This window comes from Ctenopharyngodon idella, chromosome 3 (assembly GCF_019924925.1).
Source record: "Ctenopharyngodon idella isolate HZGC_01 chromosome 3, HZGC01, whole genome shotgun sequence".
In the NCBI taxonomy this organism is placed as follows: Eukaryota; Metazoa; Chordata; class Actinopteri; order Cypriniformes; family Xenocyprididae; genus Ctenopharyngodon; species Ctenopharyngodon idella.
In genome coordinates this window covers 29,164,161-29,188,326 of record NC_067222.1, presented here as the reverse complement: position 1 = coordinate 29,188,326, position 24,166 = coordinate 29,164,161, and the positions used below count along the sequence as shown (strand labels likewise).

Sequence of the window (24,166 nt, the reverse complement as noted above, 5' to 3'; positions counted from 1 at the left end):
ATTCCAAACTCTGGTTTTAAGATAGTGTTTGTGGACAAAGAGTCTTAAGATCTGGTAGATATATGAAGAAGAATATGAATATCAAGACATATACATATTTAAATATCAAGTTAATTAAAGCAATAACTTCTATGACAAAACTATATGCTTAAAGGGATAGTTTATGCAAAAATGAACATTTTGTCATCATTTACTCACCCTCAGGTCATTCAAAACCTGTCTTTCTTTCTTTTTTTTTAGTTTTGAAAAACTGTAAATGCAAAACATTAGACCCCACCGCCTTACTTTGTATGGACAAAATAACACACATTTTCAAAATATCTTGTTTTGTGTTTCATAGAAGAAAAAAGTCATACAGGTTTGGAACAACATGAGGGTGACTAAATGATTACAGAATATTCATTTTTGGTGAACTATTCCTTTAAATCTACAACACACATCATGAGAAGGGCTTTCACTTTTGGACTAAATAAGGTTTACAGAGAGAAAAGGAGGAGTATTATGTACAGCAACTTTAATTTGAAACAGAAAGACAAACATGAGTATAGAAGATATGAGAGAGAGACTAGTGGCTGCTAATTCTAAATACAGAGAAGAGTATCAAACTTTGAAAAACACACAAAAAAGCATAGTTTTGCATAAATACAAATATATAATAATGTTCAAATACAGATTTTTACAAATATTATGTACAATGTTTTAATTACATTTAACACAACTGCCGGCCATATTAGATGACAAGTTTTCAAGCTCTCCTCCCCCCTCGGCTCTCTTTGCTCTGTCGTTTGTTGAATTCCCAGCTGGTATCTCACTTTCCAAGTTGAGTTTTTATGGCCAGCAGCTTATGAGAAAAAACAGGGGGGCAACAGAATGGGGGAGGAAAACTTTTCTGCACTTGGTATCAAATTGGTTGTGTTTGTTTGGGGAAGCCAAGTGGTTCACATCCTATTTCTCTTTCCACTTAAAAGTCTCTGACAGTCTGAAAATAGACAAGTATAATTGCTTTCAAAATACTGACAATCAAAGGCACTTTATTATTAGGGGTTCAAGCACGAAGTGCTGAAACCCTATTGTAATTGTTAGGATTTTTTTTTTTTGTATTCGAAAACTCAAATCAGTTATTGCAAGAAAACGTGGACCACAATCTCCCGTTTCATACGGTGGTCTCCCCTTGCCCGCCACTGGTCAAACGCGTGTAGAACTTCCTCCAAGAGTGCAGCGTCTTTCCCGACCAGATCCAGAATCCCGAAGTGATCCCTACAATGAGAGTCATGAGGTACTTGATCATGAAGACGGTGAAGTCGGGGGTCATGTGAGGAAAGGACTGCATGGGGCAGGGGATGGCCAGGCTCTTACAGTTCGTACTGATCCAGCTCTTCTCCCAGTGCTGCCTGAAGGCCTGCTCGTAAAAAAAGCAGGCAATGACGATGGTGGCTGGGACGGTGTAGAGAACCGAGAAGACGCCTATGCGGACCATCAAGCGCTCCAGCTTCTCGGTCTTGGTGCCGTCGTGCTTCATGATGGTGCGGATGCGGAACAGCGACACGAAGCCCGCGAGCAGGAAAGAGGTGCCGATGAAGAGGTAGATGAAGAGGGGGGCCAACACGAAGCCCCTCAAGGGATCCAGATTATTCAGGCCCACAAAGCAGACGCCACTTAACACGTCTCCATCGATTTGCCCCATGGCCAGGATGCTAATAGTCTTTACAGCTGGAACAGCCCAGGCAGCCAGGTGAAAGTACTGTGAATTGGCTTCAATAGCCTCATGGCCCCATTTCATACCCGCTGCCAGAAACCAGGTGAGAGACAGGATGACCCACCAGATCGAAGAAGCCATGCTGAAGAAATAGAGCATCATGAACAGAATCGTACACCCTTCCTTCTTCGTACCTTGAACGATGGTTTTATAGCTGTCGGCAAAAAAGCCCTCATTGCACACAACTTTATCCCCAAGAAAGTAGCCAGCGATATACGCAATAGACACCATGGTATAGCAGCCAGACAGAAAGATAATAGGACGCTCGGGGTACTTAAAACGTTGCATGTCCACTAAATAAGTGGTTACGGTAAATAAAGTGGACGCACAGCAAAGAGAAGACCAGATAAGGATCCAAATCCGGGCAAATTCAATCTCCTGGTCTGTGAAGAACATATAGGCCCCATTCGTTCTGGAGGACTCGCACGGAGCACCACAATCCAGCTCGCCCAGGAACTTATAACTGAGGTAGGACGGCACTTTGAGCATTGATGGGCAGCGGAACGGTTTGTCCGGCGAAGAGAACAGCTGAACGCCCGGCGTTCCTGGAACGGGCATGTGAACGGGCGCCACCGTAGCCGTGGAGTCGTTCTGGCCCACGCAGATGTGTCCGTCTCCCAGCACCGGGAAATGTTCGCATCTCAGCCGCTCTGGCCACTGAAAGCCAAACTTGTTCATGAGGGCCTCGCAGCCGTGCTTTGCCCTCTCGCAAATGGAGCGGCATGGCGGGATGGCTTTCTCCAAAACTGTGCACACTGGCGCGTACATGGAGCACAGGAAGAATTTAAGTTCGGGCGAGCACTGTACCTTGACCAGCGGGTAAAACTGATGGACCTCCAGCCCGGCATCCTCTTGGTTGTAGTGTCCGACCAAGTTTGGCATTATGGTTTGGTTATAAGCGATGTCCGTGCACAGGGGGATGGTTATGGGCTGACAGAAGCCGTGGTCGGGGACGGCTATTCCATTATCTCCGTGATACTGTCCAGACGCCACGAAACAGCACGGCAACATAAGTGCCAAAAACAGACACAAACTTCCACTCGCCTGCATTGTCCCGGAAAGTTCCGCCTAACTTTCACTGAATACAATGGGAGTCCACAAACTATGCTTTTGGTGACATATTATTTGCTAATCGAAAACAAAAAGTCTCGATAAACTCACAGGAACTAGTGTAAATCGCATACTTTGCTAGGAATATCTGTTGCGCGCAGAAGCGACTACATGACTTTTCCCCCTTTGTCCGTCAGACTGTTTCAAGCTCCCCCTGGGCTGCCTGTTGCTGACTTTGAAGGGAGTATGAGAAGGAGGAGGGATTTCGGGGGTCTTGAAACAGATTTTTTACCCTAAACCCCCATCACAAGGTCTTCGGACCAATTGAATCACTGAAGACCGATATCAACACCATATGCCATTATAGTCATCTGAAAACGTAAAGCATTTATAATTTTTTTTATGTCAGTTTTATTCGGGTAAGAAGTTAGTATAGAGGAATGAGAGAACGTGAACTTGAAAAAACATATTTTCTAAAAAAACAAAAAACAAACGAAAAACAAAACAACAACAACAAAACATCTATCTATCTATCTATCTATCTATCTATCTATCTATCTATCTATCTATCTATCTATCTATCTATCTATCGTGTGACTGATGGGTAGTGGCGACATCTTGTGGCTTGTGTTGTCAGTAACTTTCATCGCTTTATTTCTTCTTTTTGCCTTTATTTTTTTTTTTAACTATTTCACATTTTTTTAAATAAGTATAAAATCAAAAGGTTAGTAATATTGATAATAGTGACATAATAGTGACATATCGAGGATAAGAATATACAAACAAATGTATGTAGCAATATGTATAGTTTTGGTGTAGTGTTAGCTGTTCTGGATAGAAGAAAATTCTAATTAATAAAGAAAAATAAGAATAGAAAAAGGGTAAGAGAAAAAGGATTAATTATTGGGACATTAATTAATTTGATGAAAAAAAAAAAAAAAACAATAAAAAAAATCCTGAGGCACTAGAACACATTTCATGTAATTTCTTATGTGTTCAAGGAGAAAATATTATTTCGTTGCTATGCGTGACTGCAACTCTGCGCCTGAACATTTGATTGATTCTGATTGGCTAATTGAAGCCGGTTTAGCCAATAGAACTGTCGGCTCGAGTCTCGAGACCGCAAACGCTCGCTTCGCGGGTACATTGGTGAAGAAGACAGGGCGAGGTTGCGCGAGCTTCTCCGTTAAATTTACGTGAAAGAGGTTGGCCCGTCGTGGGGTTGACGTCTTTAATTTATTCTCACAATAAATCATTTGGTTAATCAGAACAATCGTGAACAATATATATTTATAATATTTATATCATAAGTAATTTATAGAGAGAGGCCCCCTGCCAGCAGAGTTAATTGCCAATGGAGGTAAGAGAGCTTGTTGTTCTGAGGAAAAACTTCTGGCTAGTTCACTTTTTCTGTCTGTTTTTTAAGTTAACTTGGTTACCGACCGAATACAGTGTACACATAGATTACCCAATTAAAATATTCATTAGCATAGTAAGAAAAGTAAAGGGCAATGATATCCACTCATGTTTAACTGCAAGGACAACAGATATGTCGTATCACCAGTCGAAAGAAAATCCGCACAAGGCCTCATTTGACCCGATTTAATGTACAAAAAGTCACATGGCACGTTTTGATAATTATATATATTATGGAAATGTGTGTGTTTGTCGTGTCATTATTGTCCATTTTCATATAGTATATTTTTTTTACTCTTATTATGCTTTATTAAATAATTCTTACCTTTACATTAGCACATAGGTCATATTAATATAATTTTCTTCTGTGTTTAAGGTTAATAATGCAGCGAAAAGCAAAATTAATGTGGATACAAATGGAGCAAGAAGCGTCTTTGATCGATTTCATAGTTCAGGACCAGACTCCTACTTTTCCACCTACAGGCCTCAGGTGAGAAAACCTTCATAATGTCGTTCAAATTGTCATTACATCATAAATATATTTTTAAAAGAATACAATTATGATTTTAGAATATTGATTTGCCATTTTACCTTGTATGTCTTAATATATAGTAATTGGAACTACTAGCTGTTATTTAGATAAAGATGTCAGATATCAGTCTCTGCCTTAAAAGACCATATGAGTTTAAATGTCTTTCCAAATATTGATGGGTATTTTTACCCACCCACAATCTTTTTTTGAAATAAAATATTTTTTAAATGTATAATTTTTATCCAAATTACTGTCTCCCTATGTGCTTTTCATCAGCAAATGCTGTGTTTTTCAATTGCAGAATAATTTCAGTGACAGTGGATTCTTCAATTCGTTCTCGGACAGAGTGTTGCAAGACTGCGCACCACTACCTTATACAGTTTGGCCAACTCAGGAAGACTGTAAATCAGTGGATTGGCCTCAAGTCATGCCTAATAACAGGTTATTTTTATTTTTACACATATTAAAGGGTTAGTTCATCCAAAAATGAAAATAATTTCATTTATTACTTACCCTCATGTCGTTCCACACCCGTAAGACCTTCGTTCATCTTCGGAACACAAATTAAGATATTTTTGATGAAATCCGATGGCTCAGTGAGGCCTGCATTGACAGCAAATTAATTTACACTTTTAGATGCCCAGAATGGTACTAAAGACATATTTAAAACAGTTCATGTGACTACAGTGGTTCAACCTTAATGTTATTTTAAAACAGTGAGCCAAAAGGGGTTTGTTGTTAAATATTAATGTTTATCTTGCATAGAAATCGGGTAGATGCCAGTAATTGTGGGAGTGAGGCTGATCTTTATGGATTAGTGTCAGACATCTTGGAAGAACCAGATTCATTGGACCCATACTCCTCATACGTCTCAGAGAAGTAAGTCCATCTTCATTTATGTATCAGAAATTAACATGTAAAGCTAATTAAGTGAAAAATAGCTAATTTCTGATTCAAATGACTTTAGTAAGCAATGTTTAATATCATTTTTTTAAGGCATAACAATATAAATTCACTAATAGAAGGATTAAAAAAAAATTACATGCTTCAAAATACAGTCTTCTGCCTTTTAATATCTTTACTTTTGAGTATACTGTTTGTGTTTGATTTATAAAAAAAAATAAAAACAATAAAAAATAAAAATAAAAATGTGGTAACATGTTATGACAGTTTTAGTAATTTTATCATTTAATCCAAACATTCACCAGCTTTCTTTAAGCTTGTGTCATGAAATGCATGAACTTGATGTATAACAAAATCTTTATATATATTGTTTGTTGTTTAGCAAGTTACCATCTAGTCTGAAAGGTGTCTGGTCTCCAAACTTACCAAGAGAGGATAGCATGCAGTACTTAAATAATGATGTGCAGATGCCGTCCATTTCTGGATTCCCATCAAACCAGATTTGTCCTAAACTCGTCACCAATGTCTGTCCTCAGACAGCAGGCAGAGAATCTCATCAGTGGGCCGAAATTCAGAATTTCAATGGTTTTGATTCTTGTTCACCTCCCTGCAATTTCACCTCCTGTAATGGAGAGGCTGATGCATATTGTCCTCAAGATCTCCCTCGCCCACCAGGCCTGAACACACCCCCAGCGTTACGCTCTAACCTCTACCAGACCAGGGCAGGTAAACCTGAGAAGGATGAAGAATACCGCAGCACCACTAACTGCCTGTCTGATTATATAAACACAGTCAACAACTCCTGTTGCCCTCCACAAAAAATGGATGACTCCTATTTCAGTTCATCTCATGATATTTCAACTGTAAGCAAAGATAAGCTGAGAAACACCCAATCTTTCTCTGTGCAGGATGTCAGTAAACTGGCCTTTCTCTTGGCAGAGCAGGATATGAACTACTGCAGAGAATCGACTCAGAATGGGCTTTTAACTCAGAGGAATCCCGAGGAAATCATGGCAGAGCAGAAGAGTCATCCTTTTCAAAGGATGTCAGAGCTTATTACTCAAACACCAAATTTTAAGAGAGAGGTGACCCGCAACCATTTGGAGCACATAGGATCTAAAGTGGAGGATATAAAGACTCTTTTACAAAATCATTATACTAGAAATGAATTTTCAGGGTTTGCGCCACCTAAACCTTATTCGTCTACTGTCGCACCTTCAACCTTGCACCCAAACAAAGAAGCCATTCCGATAGGAAGCAGCACAGCTCAAACCGGTGTAAAGCAGTTCCAGCCTGTCCAGTCAAACCATTATCAAATCCAAGCTAACATTTCAGCAAAGCCCAACAGCAACAATGGATCATATGGGTTTGCAAAGCTCACGTCCACATCTGGAGCTTTTCCATTACTTCCTTCTCAGCAATTGTTCCGGGCTGCAGCGAGAGTCCCGGCTGATTTGAGTCAAGAGAATGCAGTAAATCGACATGGTGCAATAGGCCAGGTTAGTCTGGAAAGTTTAAGGAAGGGAGCAGGAAATGTGGACGTCACAGGTTTTGACTTCCAGCTAGAGAACAGCAGGTCGTCGGCAGGCCTTATGATCGATGGGCATTTTAGTCAGCGATTAAGCATGAAACCCAGACTTCCTGGTTTCCTGACAGAGGCAGACAAAAAACCAGGACTCCTGCAAAGTCCATACCAGGGGCTGGGCAGTATGTACGGAGGACAAATGAGATACAACGGAGTTAGTTCAAACTCAGCCAAAGCCACACCATCACAACTTTTCCCTTTCCTATATCAGATGGGTGATCTCAGAAAAGGTGCACGCCACCCAATGCAGTCGCAACCCCCGCTTTCCTACTGCTCTGTGCCCCTTGTCGACAGGAATGAAGGTCTGCCTGATGGAGATATTTCACCCTTCAGCCCCTATCTACAAGAATATATTGGGCTAAGCCAAGCGTCAGGAGATGGGTCATTCCCAGGGTTTCTATCTGCCATGACTTTGCCCAAGTATGGCAAGGCACTCGGAAGCCCCAACAGTCAGCTACACTTTTACCTGGAGGAATGTTACGAGCAGTGGAGGATGCTGGAAAGAGAAAGAAAGAATGTAAGTGTGATGTTCTTGAGACATGAGGGTACTCATGTATTTCATATATGAATTTTCAGGTATTATAGCCAAAACAGTGCCTTTTTTAGGAAAATAATTTATGGATTGCATATTACTGCTTCTGTCTGTGAATCATGCTGTTAAATTACCATGTAGTTTGCAGACCGACCTATTTTTAATTCATTATGTAATGTTGTATTTTTTCTGACAGGCAGAAGCTGTTCTTACAAAGACTTACCCAGGAAAGCATGTGTCTTTGGTGTCCAGTAGCGTTTTACCCAGAATGCCTCCAAACCCATCCAGAGTGGACAGGCTTATTGTAGACCAGCTGCGTGAACAAGCCAGGGTCAGCTTTCTGTCCAATATTTTTTTTATTTTTTTTTATAAAACTCTAGCTGAGGGTTTTCAAATAGGTGGCCACAAGAGGGTGCTAAGTGAGTCTGCCGAAAATTCAGAGAAAAATAGTGGAAAAATGTCTAGAAAATAAATAAAATTATAATAAATAAAAATATTTTATGTATTTGACATTACAGGGCTTAACGCCAAGGATTTTTTCTACTGGCCCAGTCGGGCCAGTGGTTCAAATTTTTACTTGCCCTGCCAAAATTTTTACTGGCCCCACAATAAAAAAAAGAAAGAAAAATAAAAGAAAATGGGCCTATAAAATAAGCCTTGTTATTGTTTTCATTATTTTTGATACATGTAACTTTAATAAATAAGGTTATGGCACCAAAAGCTACTAGATTAACTCACTTAAATTTTAAATATTATTAGACAAGTAAACAGTAAGTAATAATCAAATTACAAGTAATAGCACAAATAAATACAACAGAATAAACATAAATGAAATAAACGGTGCTTTTCTGGTTTTTATGTAGGCTTAAACAGGAGATTTTCAGGTAGCCTATAGAAATTGTAATCTAATGTATAACTATAGATTAAACTTTATTAAAGTTAATCAGTCAGGAGCAGTTACAGATACATAAATGTTTTGAAATGTTGAAAATATAAAAGGTTAAATACTGTTATTTGAAATTATTTCTAAAATGAAAAGATACTTTAAATGTGAAATTAAACCTGCCAGGAGGTGGCAGCAAGTTCCTGTTAATGAGCAAGTCATTGAGATTCAACCGATTCATTCAGAAAGCAGATTCATTCAGGAAGTGTTGCTCAGAGATGCAAAACAATGCTGTGAACTATTTTTGGAACTATTTTCGTTGGCCAAATTGAGCGAAACTAGCGATTAGGTGTCTAAAATGTAAGTCACTTAATATAAACTGCTAGTTTATTAAACTGTATGTTGTATAAAATCAATATCACATTTGAAATCATGCTTATATTTGGATAAAAATGGCGCTCTTCGTGTAATATTGGTTAACTATATTAAATTATAGAAATATAAAAGACATACAGGGGCATTTTTGCCCCTTATCTTGAACTCTGGGGGCATTCTAAATGCGTTTTAATAGACTAAATTACGCAGTGAAATCGTGCACTCTAAATATGTGCGCGCACTAGTCTAACCTACTAGACTAAATCACGTAGTGTATGCGTGCACTCAATGAGTGTGTTTTTGTTTGGTTTTTATAAAGTGGGGGGACATACTCTATGTCAGATCGTTAAATCAACAATTACGATATCATAGACGATATTTAACGCACACCCTACAGCACTGGCCCGATTGGGCAAGTGACCGTTCCATCAGCTGTCCCGAGCGCCGTTCACACTGGCCCTGGGCCACCGGGCAGTCCTTATTGTCGAGCCCTGCATTATTACTGTTATATCGTGCCTTCTAAATATCAAAAATCATGAAAGAATAATCACAATGATTTTAATCTGTTGGCAACCATAGTTTTATGTTGTCTTCAGGTTTTACATCTTAACAGTATGTCTAACATGATGGGTAGAAAAAAGGAAAATAAAGTAAACATTTTATACATATTTATCGTATTTTTATTTTTTACTTTATAAATGTGTCTTTATATGATATATACTGTATATCTGATATATATCACATATACTATCATATTTGGGAGTACATGGGATGAAAATGTTTTCTTTTTTAACCCTGCTTTTGTCTATTTTGATACTTTGTGATCTTATATTCTAGAATTAAATTTATTTAGACTATACTAACAGATGAGATGAAATTTTTCATATTATAATGCAAAATGGCATTGTGTTTGTAGGTGGCTGGCTTGCTAGGCAAGATGGAACAGTTACGGAGTTTTCCACTTCATGCTAATATCGGCTCAGCATTGGACAGGCATCTTGAGGTCATCTACATCACTCAGGCACGCCGCAAGGACGAATTCATCAATGCTGGCAGCAGACAGAGGCAGCCGGCGGCCTTCTTTAGAGAGGACAGGGGTTAGTGATCATGCACTATAACAAAAGCAGGAAGTACACATCTTGTGTAAACTAGTGTGAAGCTACAATCCAAAGATAGTGGAAGATGACAGGGCCTGGAAATATGTCCTACTCAACCTGATGCTTAGTTAGCATAGGTTTATTTTGTGCCAATATGGTGTGTATTACAAGGTGAAATAATGAAAGCTAATGGAAATAAAATAATCCCAACCTATTATATTATAAAGTATTATGTTCAGTTATTCTTTGATGTTTTTGACCCAGAGTAGATTATACCATCAAAACGTTCTTCCTTAACTTTCTTATCACACTATTTCTTTTGTATTTCAAATCTCACAGAGATACTTCTGCTGGCTTCTGCAGTAAAGGACATGTGCAGCAGCACCAGAAAGGCCCGAACTGCTCTTTGGTGTGCATTACAAATGACTTTGCCCAAAACAAGCGGTTACCTAGAGGAGGGACACGCGAAAGGTGCCTGCTCCCCTTTAGGCCCAGACAGTCCTGAGCAGAGCAGTTTGGAGAGAGCACTAACTACCCTGTGATCACTGTCTGGCAGGTATACAGTCGTTGTGTGTGTGTTTTCTGACACAAAGTAACATCGATCTAACATGTCCAAAAAGGCATAAGAGGTGATAGAATTGCATTTTTAGAGGAATGAATGAGTTATTTAAGTTATTCCAATATAGTGATACATTAGGCTCAGTTGTGGGCAGCAGATGGAATTCCAGTTCTTTAATATTTATCAGTCTTCAGTGAAAACCACCAATCAAATTATAATCAAATTCTCCAAAATACATAGAATTATGGCAGTAAGATCAGTATTTAGCTATTTGTCCAAGGACCCCAGAAGAACTGCCAGTAAAAACAAGGCTTTTTGAGAGAGTATGAAAGATTGATTCAACAACTGTCACAGTAAGAGAGATGAAATCAGAAGAAGGACCTTTTAACTGGCTAATGGTGATAATGGTACAGAATGTGCGGCAAGAGTAAGATCTGTGGCTTTGGAGGATAATGGGATATTTTTGCCCAGTTGACCAAAAAATTATAAATAGTTACATAGGAAACCAAAAAAAAAAAAAAAAAGAAAGAAAGAAAAAGAAATATTTGTGTTACAGTTTTTTTGTGAGTTTAATTATTGTCTCATAAAACCTATTCAAAATACTCAGAAGGTCTTCCGATACACACATTCACAAAATCAAAAACAGTATTTATGGCCAGCAGGACGTGTTCTAGTTGTCCTGTTATTTTTATTTACTTATTTATTTGTGCTCGATTTTCTTGTCAGCACTTGATTTTTAGTGGTCTCACTGGATAAGCAATGACAATCACAAATCTCTTCTAAATCTGTCTTTTGTTTTCTGAAAATCTGAACGCAATTTTATTTATTCGCAACTTATCTAAATTCTGAATTGAACTCAAGATTTCAGTCACTGTTTTTCAATGTGTATGTGGTCAATCTGTCTGTGATGTAACTATAATTTGAGGATATATTGAGTTGCTGAGAATAACATCATTCATGGACTGAAATAAATGATGTGAACAACCTGTTAACTGCAAATATTACAGACTGACACTGTTCATATGATGTGTGCTTGTACTGTTTTGTTTCATTGCCCTTGCTTTTGTTCAAGTTTAACAATTAAAATAACACAGCAGTGAAGTCCCAGAACTCAAAGACTGGTGTATAAAACTATTGTTTATTTAATTAAACATTGATCCAAAATACAAATAATCAATTAATGTTGCTCTAATTAAAAAAAAAAGCAGATCTTGGACTTTATCAAACAAAACCACTTGTAAAATAATAACGCTGCAGTATATTTTACTGAATTTCTCTGTTCACTTGGAATAATGTACGTTTTAAAAGAACAGTGTCGGCATCAACTCACCAAAAACAGCTGGTTGGCTAAATAATGAAAAGCCATTTGTAAACAAGTTCCTTACTTTCATTCAGTCCTGAAAATCCTAAATATTTACCCAGAAAATTAACCCCTGGTTTCACAGATAAGGCTTAAGCTTAGTCTCATACTAAAATGTATGTTTGAGCTGTTTTAACTAAAAGCAACTTGCACTGATATATCTTAAAATATGTCGGTGCCATTGTTTTATCTCAAGATGCACACCAGTAATGTTTTTTTTTTTTTTTTCTAAGGCATGCCATGTTTATAAAAGCTTCTTGAATATCCTAATTGAACCAAGGCCTAATCCTGGCTTAATCTAAACTCTGTTTGTGAAACCAGGCCATATTTTTTTCTCAAATCAAGCAGTTTAGGCTCAACAAATTACAAAATATCATAATTTCTGAAAAGCGTAACTCACTAGGTGATTTCCATTATAAAATCCTTTGGATGTTTTTCATATTTTGACCCCTGAATATGGTCAAGAATCAGATTTGACCTTACAACATTTAAATTGTATTGATGTATAAAAAATCAGAGCAGTGTTTGGACAGACGAGAACAATGTTCAACAGTTTTACCAGTCATCAGCTTTCAAGAGTTAGAGCTCTTATTGCATAAATGGAAGATTCATTCTGATGTTTCTTTTGGACAAACCAAATCTGGGATAAAAAAAAAAAAAAAAAAAAATTCATCTACCAGTGGCCTTGCAACATCTCATTTAAAACAGCACCTTGTGGCTGTGGTATAAAACCTATATGACACCAAGAGTATTAGATAAAATGACTACATTCTCTGTGATTCAAGTTGACTGGTCACATTAGTCAAGAGTGAACACGTTAATTTACACAGCTCAATTTATTGTACCAATTTTGGAATATTTTAGCATACAAAATATTAAATATTGTTGCTCTGATTAAAGAATGCTCAAATCACCTGATCTTACAAGCAAACAGACAAGAAAGGTTTAAAGATATTAGTTTACCTACAGTGCAATCCATTGTAGTATATGAGAAGGCAGTCTACAAGGTATTGGCACAATATGTAGCAGCTTTCAAATGAACTGTTGTCAATTGATATATTTGCACACATATACCCTTCTTGCTTTAGGATCATCTCTTAGGTTCAGTGTCCTACAATAAAAATAAACCACAACTGAGACAGAAACATCCACCACACTATTAGTTTGAGCACAAAAAAAAAAAAAGGTACACATGTCCCGCCTATTCATTAGCAGTTATGTTTCTCTGTCTTTGGGTTGTCTCTGAGCCCTCTCCATATATTGCTACATGACAAGGAGGCTTCAGTTGGTTTCAGGTTGTTCTGAAAAAGCTTGTGAGCTGAATAAATATAGATATATTTTTGTAATTTGAGTTACTGTTTTAAAAAAAAAAATCACTGGAGTGCTACTAAGAAGCAGCTTATGGAAAACATATAAAACAGGTTCACAGGTTATTTGAAAGTCCCTCAAGGCAATAAAAAGAGAAGTTATGCTGTTTTTAGACACAAGCATGATAGTTATCTGCTGGTAAATGTTAAAGAGAATCTCACAGAAACATGTCAAGGTCACATTTCACCATTCAAAAAAAAAAAAAAAAAAAAAATTGTATATATATATATATATATATATATATATAAAAAAGGAACTAATTATTACAATGTGGCCATGATTCAGTAAAACGAGAGAATGAATTAATAAAACGTTGATGTATTAGTAAGTAAAATTAGTAAGATGTTTTGTATATATCATTACAATTATTTTACAATTTAAATATTTTTCAAATAGAGTAATGAGAATTGGGTCTTTAAACAAAATATAAATGTATAGATTTTTGGGTTGAAATGTGACCTGAACATGTTTTGGCAGTTTTGTGTGATTTACCCTTAAATAAGTAGCACAGCAGTCAGCACCTGTAATAAATCTGAAATTAATGTGTCACGATATAATTCTCACCCAGTTTGCTGGTTTGCGATTAGTTTTGTACAAGAAAACAGCTCATTAGGCCCAACATTATCTTTCAATACACTATATCAGACCCAAAACTGGATATGGATGCATACATGTTTGTTTGGGACATTGTCTGCTGAGGTCTCATTGTTTTATCTCTTCTAGGTAAATGACCTTGGCATTATATAGTCTGCAAAGTTTTTTCTATTTCCCCTCTATCTCTTGCGCTCTCCTTTCTGTGTGCGTTTCTTCTCTTTGTCCTTGCGCTCCTGCTTGGCCAGCTTGTCTTTCTCGCGTTGCATCTTATCTTGTTCTTTCTTCTTCTGTGCGTCCTCTCTGGCCTGGTCACGCTGCTGTTTGCGGCGGTTTAAAACATCCTCGACATTGGTGTTTTTGAACAGGGCTGGGGCTGGCAGTGAAGGGAACAGTTCATGATACAGATATCTAATCTAACAATGTAGATCACGCTGCAGCTGTTCCTACAACAGCACTGGACCCTAAACAAGTACTTATACACTTTGAACATAACCAGAGGAGAGATCTTCTCCTAGAGTGGTTGTTTTTATTACATAGTAAAGCGATACTATGTAATAATAAAAAATATATAATTTACATAGTATCATAGTGGAGCGATACTGTGTAAAAAGGATACATTTTTCAATGGGTATTCCCACTGCGGTTTGTTCCTCCTCCTCATCTTCAGTACAAACGTTAAGGAAACTGCTCCACACTGGATCAGCTGAACCGTGAGCTTGAGAGAGACTGAGTGATAATTTGTTTTCAACAGGGTGTCATGGAAATCAATCATAGAAACCATTACAGAATACAACAGATATGTATTGAAAGGATATTCTTCCTCATCTGTTACATGAGCATACTGAGCCAGTAGAGCCTCTTTCCTCTTCTTGGCCTCCTCTGACACCTCCTTCTGTTTGACCACAATCTGTGCCTGCTTCTCTATCAGACTGGCAATGGCCTGAACCTCATCTGAAATCAGAAAAAAACAATTTGGTCAAACTGACTGAAAAAAAAAATCCAAATTCATAAAAAAAAAAAAAAAAAAAAAAGTCACTATTATTTTGTATTGTAAAATATAGATGATGATATGAAAAGAACAACAACAAAAAATCTTTCAACACAATTGAATTTTTAAGGACTTTTAAGAGCATGTACACTACCATTCAAAAGTTTGGGGTCAGTAAGATTTTAAAGTGTTTTTTTTTTTTTTTTTTAAAGAAGTGTCCTTTGCCCACAAGGCATCAGTACTCCAGTCTTCAGTGTTACATGATCATTCAGAAATCATTCTAATATGATGATTTGATGATCAAAATTGAAAACAGTTGAGCTGCTTAATATTTTTGAGGAAATTGTGATGCATTTTTTTCAGGATTCTTTGATGAATAAAGTTTAAAAGAAACTACATTTGAAATATATATATATATATATATATATATATATATTAATATTATAAAGATCTTTACTGTCACGTCTGATCAATTTAATGCGTCCTTGCTGAATAAAAGCATTCATTTCTTTAAAAAAAAAAAAAAAAACTTGTGCATATATATATATATATATATATATATATATATATTCTCTGCCATTTAATTATAATAAACACAAATGCACTGCGCTGCAGTATTAAACTGGTATATGGGGTAAATGTGATTCATCTTTTCCTACCCTCTGTCTGATTCTTCGCTGCAGATCTGCTGCCACACTCAGTCCACTGTTTTAGGATCTGCTGGCAAACCTCTTCAAGCGTGTCTTCTTCCTGTGAGAATAAAGTGACCTCTGTTTACCAATGCAAGTCTAACGCGTTCATGGAAACGACTGTATTTTAATGGTTACACTGACTTTCCACTATAACACAGATCTAACTTTGCCCACACCTTACGTAAACCTACATCCAAATATAGTTTCCGATATAAAGGGCAAACGTGAAATTAAGTTACACATGTTCGATTATTTATTGAGTTAATAACAACAATGATCGTAAAGCCGGGGAATGGCAACAAGCGTTTGATCAAGTTTCACACTTTAATTGCTCGAATGGAGGGAGGGAATAAACCAGTAAAATAATTCAGTTTTTAACATATAAACGTATTTCGGGTTTATGTTGAGTTGGTCTTAACAATGCTTAAAGTTGACAATATTCACAACAGCAGAGCCACTCTTGTGAAAGATCTTGACAGCTGAGTTGAGCGTGCGAGTGTCATGCGCGTGCACTGACCAGAAAAGCGGAGAGAATGCCCTGAAGAGCATCCTTCTGCTCTTCATCATTTTCCTCTTCCTGAAGCACTCCGAGTATATATGCTCCGTAAACTTCTCGGTCTACTTCAAGGGAGTCCAACCGCTCGTTCAGCCAGTTTTCAAACTCCCCGGCGATTTGGTGGGGCGCCGCCATCTTGCCTGGCTGGGGTCCTGATAATGAGGCGGGATGTCCGCACAGAATGCCAGACACAAATGCGGTACACTAACTTTCAAATAAAGCTTTTTCTTCTCATTGTTAATATATGTATCCTTAATTTTCGATAAAAAAAAAAAAAAACTTTCAAATGAAGCATCAATACACATACTTTTCAATAAGAAATACGAAAGAATTAGCGAACTATTTCATTATTTACATTTAATACTTGCGTTTTTATATAGATTAGATTTAGGTTTATATCCATATAAGTAAGTGCCGCGAACTGTAGTACGTGTCGTGTGAGAAGCTTATTTAAATGCTCATAACTTTAAGCACATCATGTTTCAAACACGCCTTATTTGTATACACACGTCTTATGCCGCAACATGAGAACAATACAGTTGATTTTAAAACCAAAGCTCACCACTAGAGGACAGTAGCTGCCAATGTACTACTTTACTGGAGACTGAAGTCACAGGTGCATGTCCGGACCCAGGTAAAGAACTGTTGGATAGCTGCTGCATTTCAGGTTTTTTATTTTATTTTTATTTTAGCAAGAGATTAACACATTTTATGTGGTGTGCACAATTATACACCTATTTTGTATTTGATCCCAATAGTGTCTTTTCACTTGGGAATCATAATAAGAGTTGAAACAGTGATCTATAAAGGCATCATACTAATGTGCTGAGGCCTACATATATTGTATGGCGTACTTGTGTTTATGTTCAATGAACTGTGTAGGTCTGCATAAAAGTGTTCATGTTTAACCATATAAACCATATAATCATACTTTTCTGTAACAGGTAAAAGGCTTTAGTCTGACTAAAATGTCTGTGCTACACATGCCTTTTTGCTTTGAAATCTTTAGAGATTTTTGTAAATTACATGTAATAATAACGTTTTGAATATATATATATATATATATATATATATATATATATATTTTTTTTTTTTTTTTTTTTTTTTTTCTCAAACATTGCAAATGGACATTATTGGGAAAGAATGACAACTGATTTTTATATGCATTTTATGTAAGTAGTCTTATACTGTTGTAAAATTTCATTGATTGATTTAATCAACAGCACAAAATAGCATATTTTTGCTCATTTTGAAATTAAAATGTATTTCTTTTTCTCCTGAAAAAGTTTTTTATTTCTCAAGGAGATAGTGTCATATGGGCCATAAAAGTCTAATGGATCAAATATGATAAACACATATGCAGATTTTTTTGATTATTATTTTAATATTTTGTCTAAAGATTCAATAAGCTGATCCATTTTAAAATATATATAGATTTTTTTGGTCTATTATTTTGTAAGTCAGGGTTTACAGGGTTAAATCCTGGAGATTGTATCTAAAGTGGCTATTGGTGTTTACAAGTCTCTTGCGTATTCATGCTCACTCTGCTCAACTTCTAGTGGTGAAACCAGTGGGGGAAAAATGGCATTAGGCTTTAACAATATTACTGTAAGGAATAAATTCATTCATTGAAAACAAACTAACAAATAGGATGCACACATAAAGGAACAGTGTAATGAATTTAGCCTCTGTATTTTGATATTAGACTTCTATTAGTTTAGTAAGAAATGTGTCCATGTGTTGTTCCTGTTTATTATGTTTGTGGCTTAAATTGTTCAAACATCTGAAACGTTTTCATGACATTTCTGTAAGAGTTTTAAAGAGGATGTTTTTTAGACAAACTTTGAAATTGTCAGGCTCTTTGAGGGTATCAGATTTTAGTTTATATGAATGATATAGAGAAAATGTATAAAAAGACTGCTTGATAAGGCCATTCCCAGGCATAAGGGTCCAGGGTCGTTGGTCATGATGTTGCTTGTTGCTATGGGCCATTATTTTAAGCACTATTTTTATCAAGGGGATGCAGATTGATAGAAAGCGACAAGAGCCAGGGGCTGTGGCAGAGTGTGCGGGTGGGCATCTACATGCTCAGGTCCAAAGGCAAACACTCATGCTCTCTCCACCTCTCTCTCTGTCTCTCTTTCAAAGATCTCTATCTCCCACCACCCAACACTGAACCCCCTCCGGGACCAATACTGTGTCCTCTCTGCCACATCTGCATGTGACACAAACCTCCGGCCCACTTCGTGATCAGTGTGTTATTGTGTGTCGTGACCGCTTTCAGGGTGTCCTTAAAAAATATTGAAATGTATTAGTCACATGTAAAAATTAAAGAGATAAAAGGTCTTAAATTTGTTAAAGAGAATAAATTACAGTATGTTTATTGAGGTTATAATAGGGAATATGCATGGTTATTATTAAATATTTCTCTTCGAATTAATTTAGTGAAAAACTAAGTATAAAACTGGTCTTGATTGTAATTTAATCTTTATTTTATTTTAGTTATTCCATTAAATATTTTAATCTTAATTTAAATATTAGATATTAAAGTGCATATAAATTAAAATAAAAAGTATTTTTTTCAAATTGCCATTTGTTACAAATTTTAAGCGTCTTAGAATATAAAATATAATTAAAAAAACTCTTTAATTTGTTGTACCTATATAGACCTTTTACACGACAACGATGTACTAAAAATGAAAACATTTCCTTCGCGTTTTTTGCATACAGAAGACAATGTTGTCAAACACGGATCCGCAGAAAACCCAAAGTATTGTTCACTTCTTTGCGCATACGCAAGGGTCAACGTACAGTGCGTGTGACGTGAATGTCGTCATCAGAAGAGTATGCCCGTACTGTACGCGCACTTGTACATGCAGGTCACACATGTGCATTTAATTGTTTTTGCAGTAATTAGTTTATCCACAAGGTGGCAACCATTCCCTGGTGGCGTCGATTCACAAGGTAATCAAAGAAAACCTGCATAAACATAACAGACCAGAACTCATGCAAGGTGCAGCGACAATGGAGGCCTACATAGACGAGAGATTGTGTGAAGAGGTTAGAAAGTACCCTCGTTTGTACAAGTAGCATGAAAGAATACAAAGATGTTTACATGGGTTGTAACTCGTTTCGAGAGACTGCTGAACTGCGCATACGTCAAACGCCTGTGTATGTGTACAAGTCGAATGAAGTATACTTTACAAGGCTGTGCGTTCGATTGTGCGCGTACACTAGCGTACGTACGTGTAAAAAAACGAAGTATACCCAGGGTTTAAATGACTAAAAATGCTGTATTACGCATGCCAGGCCAGTAGTTGGCAATGTAATTTTGTAAAGAATCACGTAATACGCATGCACATGATGTCACAGTTTTCACATATTTGCATTATGTATGGAGATGATAACTGTATCATTTTCAAAACTTGCACTTTGAATCACGTTTTCAAAAGTTTGCATTTTCAGGCCCCCAAAACGCTCTTGTCATGTAAATGAGCGGCCAAAACGCATAAAAAGTGTTCCGTATTTAGTTGAAAACTGTCGTGTAAACGGCCCCTAAATCAGGGTAGTGCCATATATAATTTTTGACAGGAATGAAAATGAGGCTGTGAGGCATAGAATACAGCTCTGTCAATGGATTGTACTGTTGTTTAACAACAATGCAATTGTTCAGCTGATTAAATAAACATCTTTCCGAAAATACTTTCAGTAGACAAAAACTCCATGCAACAGTTTAAAAAAAAAATTGTGAAAATGACATGATCTAGGACCTTTATACAGTGCGTACCATTGTAAAGACTCTACTTCTATCCCTCACTGCCTCATTTTCATCTGCGATGATTAACCTGATTAAGGTCTATTGCACAGCCCTAATCACCATTCATAAGGTTTAACTGACCACATAGATGGTGTTTAAAACTTTTTCTCTTCAAAAGCCTCACTTTCCTCATTTAATGGCATTCTTGATCATTTTTAAATGAAAATAGGCATTCAATTATTATTATTACTTTTAATTTGCATTAAAACATCCTAAAAAATCTTGCATTTCATTCTTTTAAACATGCAGATACTTGTTTGCGTGTAGTTGTGTGTGTGTTTGTGCGTGTAGTATGTTAGCCCTGGTTTCCACCACCAACAAAAGCACCTGAAAACATTATTTAACTAAACGTTTTTAGATTTATACCTTTTTTGTGTGTTTGCATGCATGTGCTTTAATGTACGTGTGTCTGTGTGTTAGCTGTGCAAGTTCTGGCTATAAAGGACAGCAGAACAATAGAGATGCAGAAGGTCACATATGTAGCCATTTTCTGGCATATAGAGTGGACAGCAGAGCAGAGGTTATCACTTTTCTTCCTCTGTCTTTCTCAGTGTGACAGCTCTGGCCTACACTATCTCTGTCCTCTTCAGACACTTGCGTCTTATCTTCAGTTTCACTCCATTCTCCAGGGCTGTCTTCCCTCAGCAAGGCAAGCGGCTCCCATTGTTTGGCCATCTTGTCTTATCGCTGCTCCGACCCCTCCTTTGGCTGTTATCAGTTGTGTTTTTGCTCGTCAGTTGGTCTCGGTAAAACAGCAAACTGAGACACCGACAGCGAGAGGAGCCTGTCTAATGGAGTCTCACTCTGAGAAGAGAATAGCAAACAAACAATAGAGGAAGGATAGAGGATGGATTGTGTAATTCAGGAAAAGAGGATGGGGAGTGGTACACCTCCTAATTTGCAAACTATACGTCCTAAGTAGTATCAGAGATTAGAATTAGCTCTTCCCCAATTACAGTACAATGAAAATCGTATGGTATATTATTGTTTCCGGTGGGTTTTTGAAGTGTTTTTTCTTTCAGTGTTTTTGAAAGAAGTCTCTTATACATTTATTTGAACAAAGATACTATATAAAATTATTACATTATAAAAATAACTATTTGTGTTCCGAAGATGAACGAAGGTCTTACGGGTTTGGGACAACATGATGGTGAGTACCTAGTGACAGAAACGTCATTTTTAGGTGAAATAACCCTTCAAAGACTTTGAAGATTAATTCCTAAAAAGCTGTTCACTAAGGCCTAAAGAATCTGAGACATATAACTTCTCAATCACCAGCAAAAAGTGTGTAGTTAAATTATGTAAATTGGGACACAGTCTGCGTCTACACTGGGAGCAAATGACACGACAAAACTAGTATGTCCCCATTATAATTAACAAAGCTGCCACATCGCATACAGTGTAGACAGATGTGTTGATTATAATGGGAGCACTTTAGATTTGTTGTGCCACATGGTAGAGTATGAAAGAAGCAAAAAGGTTTGGACGGAAGAAGAAAGAGATAGAGAGGAAGTAATGAGGACCTAATTAGCTTATATTATAGAAATGGTGATGACAGAAGTGCCTGTGAGAGATACAGACACAAGCACACACACACATACTGGCGTACAGAGATGATGGCTGGGGTCAAGTGGCTGGGAGGATTAGTTTGAGTGTGTGGCAGGCAAATCTCAGCTGGCCCTCAGAGGCGAAAAAGTTCACTGCAACTTTGGCTCCCTGCGATCGTGGCATTGTGTCATTAATCCAAATGTGCTGGTGCGTGTAAATACACACTCGTCCTTCCCTGTAGGTGTGCGCTTGCACCTCTCTGAATCCACCCATTACAGCCCTTCGGAAATGTTTAAATGGAATTAAGGCAATGAAAATGCATGATGAATAAAGGACTAGAGAGAGAAGGAAAAAAGTGCTAATGAATCTGATGAATATTCAGGTGGCTGCATGGGCTGCTTCTGGTCTGGCGAGAGCTGTCTGTCAGCTCTGATCCGTTTCCTCTCTTTCTTCACAGCAGCACCACAAAAACACAAAGGCTGCTTGACAGGTCTTTTTCTAATAAATTCTCAGTTGTATGAGTGTGTAAATTTGTATGATAGAAAAGAGGGAGGGCGGACCAGGAAAATTAATAAGATAAGTTAATTAATATAATTATAATTAATTAATATACAGTTCTTATAGTTATGCTCTAAATCCATTAGGTTTAGTATTTTAGGTCTGCTGAAATGAATGCGTCAACTGGTCTATTTTTTTTTTTTAAATATATCTTTTACCCACTCATTAAAGGATAATAAGGATTTTAAAAAATATATATTTTTACTCTAAATTTCTACCCAATAAAATATTTTATTCATTATAAAAATAACCATGCTGATTTAAGATGAAAGTTAGCATTTTCTGCTTTCTAAATGGATGTTATTGATCTAATCGTGAACAATTAATCTGATGTGTATGTTTCATTTTTTAATAATTTTTTTGACCTCATAAATGTCAGACTTCTCTCTGGTGACATATGCAGGATTCTCCAATCATTTAGTCCAATTAAACCCTGCCCCTGTAAACTCGCATTTATCAGCCTCCACTTTTGAGTACAACGGCCACATCTCAAAATCCAAAACTAACAAGGATGCATAGTCAACGTCCTAAATTTTGATATTCCATTACACCCAGTCGTATATCACAATACGAAAGAAAACATCTGTTGCTACTTACAATTCATAGTGACTTTAATTTAGTGACTGTTTTCAAATTTAAATCACTTTAAGTCATCTTGAAGCCCCTTTGGAAGTTTGCTGAGGCCCTCTATTGAGCCCCAGCCCCCTGGTTGAGAACCACTGCTTTACTGATACCATATCAGTAAATATAAAAATATGAAAATGTCTATTTCTTAGCACAATCTAGTGTTATTGCTGTTGCTCATGTTTAATGTTGGCAGGCTGTGAGGGTTTTAATTTTTGGCCATTTTTATTTTAGTTCTTTTAGTTTGTTAGTTTTTCTTTATTTCAGATAATGAAAATGCTTTCATTTAGTCTTCATTTTTAGTTTTTGTTAATGATAACACTGGGGGCTGATGATTTATTGCAAGTGAAAGTGTTACCCCGGCCTACAGGTTGTTAGGAATGCATCAACTATCTCTTTCCAGGTCACTGAACTATTCTGACCTCTCTTGAGCTGAGTGCTCAAACTTTTCCTAGCCTACGTTCTGGCCGGCTGTCACTGTGCCAGCTCTCGTGGTTGATGCAGAGACGGGGTGGAGATGGTGTCGGCTCGGGAGGGGGAAGTGATGACGACGGTCACTTAGCAAGAGAGGACATGTCCAGACAGCGATGAAGCCAAGGGCAAATATTTAGCCCAGCCACTTCAGGAGGTGATCCGGGAAGGTAGAGAGGCAGCAGCGTCTTTGCCAAGCCCAGAGACGTGACTTCAACTCGGGACGGAGACCCTGGCCACCCTGCCCCCCCTCACTGAATCTTCTACCCCCGTATTCAGGGTCACGGATCTCATCTCTGGACTAATATCTCAAGCAGTCCACAGACGGGGAATTAAATTGGAGAGCTGGCTCGGTATCAGCCGAAGGATGAATGGATGGACGGATGGATGGAGCGCAGGGTGGCAGAGGGAGGGAAGGTTGCAGAGAGGGAAAGGAGGAGATAGATAAGAGGGGCCTTTGCTAGTGATAGATGAGGAAAGCAGATGGGAACAGTGGAGGAAAAAATGTTGGCAGAAGTAGGAGTAAAGCTAAGAGAAGCACGCCTCTTTTCATTCAACTCAAGCCTGACTGCAGGAAGCATATGCCGTATCCGTTCATGAGAACAACATGTAGGTCTTACACTTACACATGCAGTTCCTGTCTCCCTTATTGCATAACAGTACTGTAGCTGTACACGATGTGGCAAACAGACAACAAAGCAATGGGCCAATTAGTAGTACATTGGTAAAAACGGTATCGAGAAAAGCACTGACTGCTCTAGATGAATAGAGAGATGACATAAATTTTGGTTAATGTTGATATAGACCTTAGTCAGGGCGCTATATTTAATTTTGGTAACACTTTAGTTAAGGGTCCAATTCTCACTATTAAGTTGCTTATTAACATGCATATTATTAGGATA

General features: G+C 37.3%; 3 protein-coding genes across 4 annotated transcripts; 1 reads left to right on the top strand and 2 right to left on the bottom strand.

Moving 5' to 3' along the window:
• Positions 1-497: 497 nt before the first annotated feature.
• Positions 498-3,049, bottom strand: fzd2 (frizzled class receptor 2). The gene has a single exon (XM_051887607.1). It carries the CDS (start codon positions 2,804-2,806, stop codon positions 1,154-1,156), a length of 1,653 nt encoding a protein of 550 aa, XP_051743567.1. The 5' UTR covers positions 2,807-3,049; the 3' UTR covers positions 498-1,153.
• Positions 3,050-3,367: 318 nt separating this feature from the next.
• On the top strand, positions 3,368-11,711 carry moto (minamoto). Its single transcript, XM_051887606.1, has 8 exons — positions 3,368-4,166; positions 4,599-4,712; positions 5,056-5,195; positions 5,520-5,633; positions 6,040-7,759; positions 7,971-8,105; positions 9,949-10,129; positions 10,469-11,711. The coding sequence occupies exons 1-8, from the start codon at positions 4,161-4,163 to the stop codon at positions 10,669-10,671; spliced, it is 2,613 nt and encodes an 870-aa protein (XP_051743566.1). The 5' UTR covers positions 3,368-4,160; the 3' UTR covers positions 10,672-11,711.
• Positions 11,712-11,807: 96 nt separating this feature from the next.
• ccdc43 (coiled-coil domain containing 43) lies at positions 11,808-16,734 on the bottom strand. Of its 2 annotated transcripts, none has more exons than XM_051887608.1 (5): positions 16,208-16,734; positions 15,658-15,748; positions 14,853-14,961; positions 14,627-14,736; positions 11,808-14,377 (listed from the first exon to the last, which is right to left on the bottom strand). In XM_051887608.1, exons 1-5 carry the CDS (start codon positions 16,379-16,381, stop codon positions 14,190-14,192), a joined length of 672 nt encoding a protein of 223 aa, XP_051743568.1. In that variant the 5' UTR covers positions 16,382-16,734; the 3' UTR covers positions 11,808-14,189. The 2 variants fall into 2 exon arrangements, with proteins under 2 accessions (XP_051743568.1, XP_051743569.1); XM_051887609.1 differs by having other exon boundaries at positions 14,627-14,676; positions 14,826-14,961; positions 16,208-16,722.
• Positions 16,735-24,166: the final 7,432 nt, after the last annotated feature.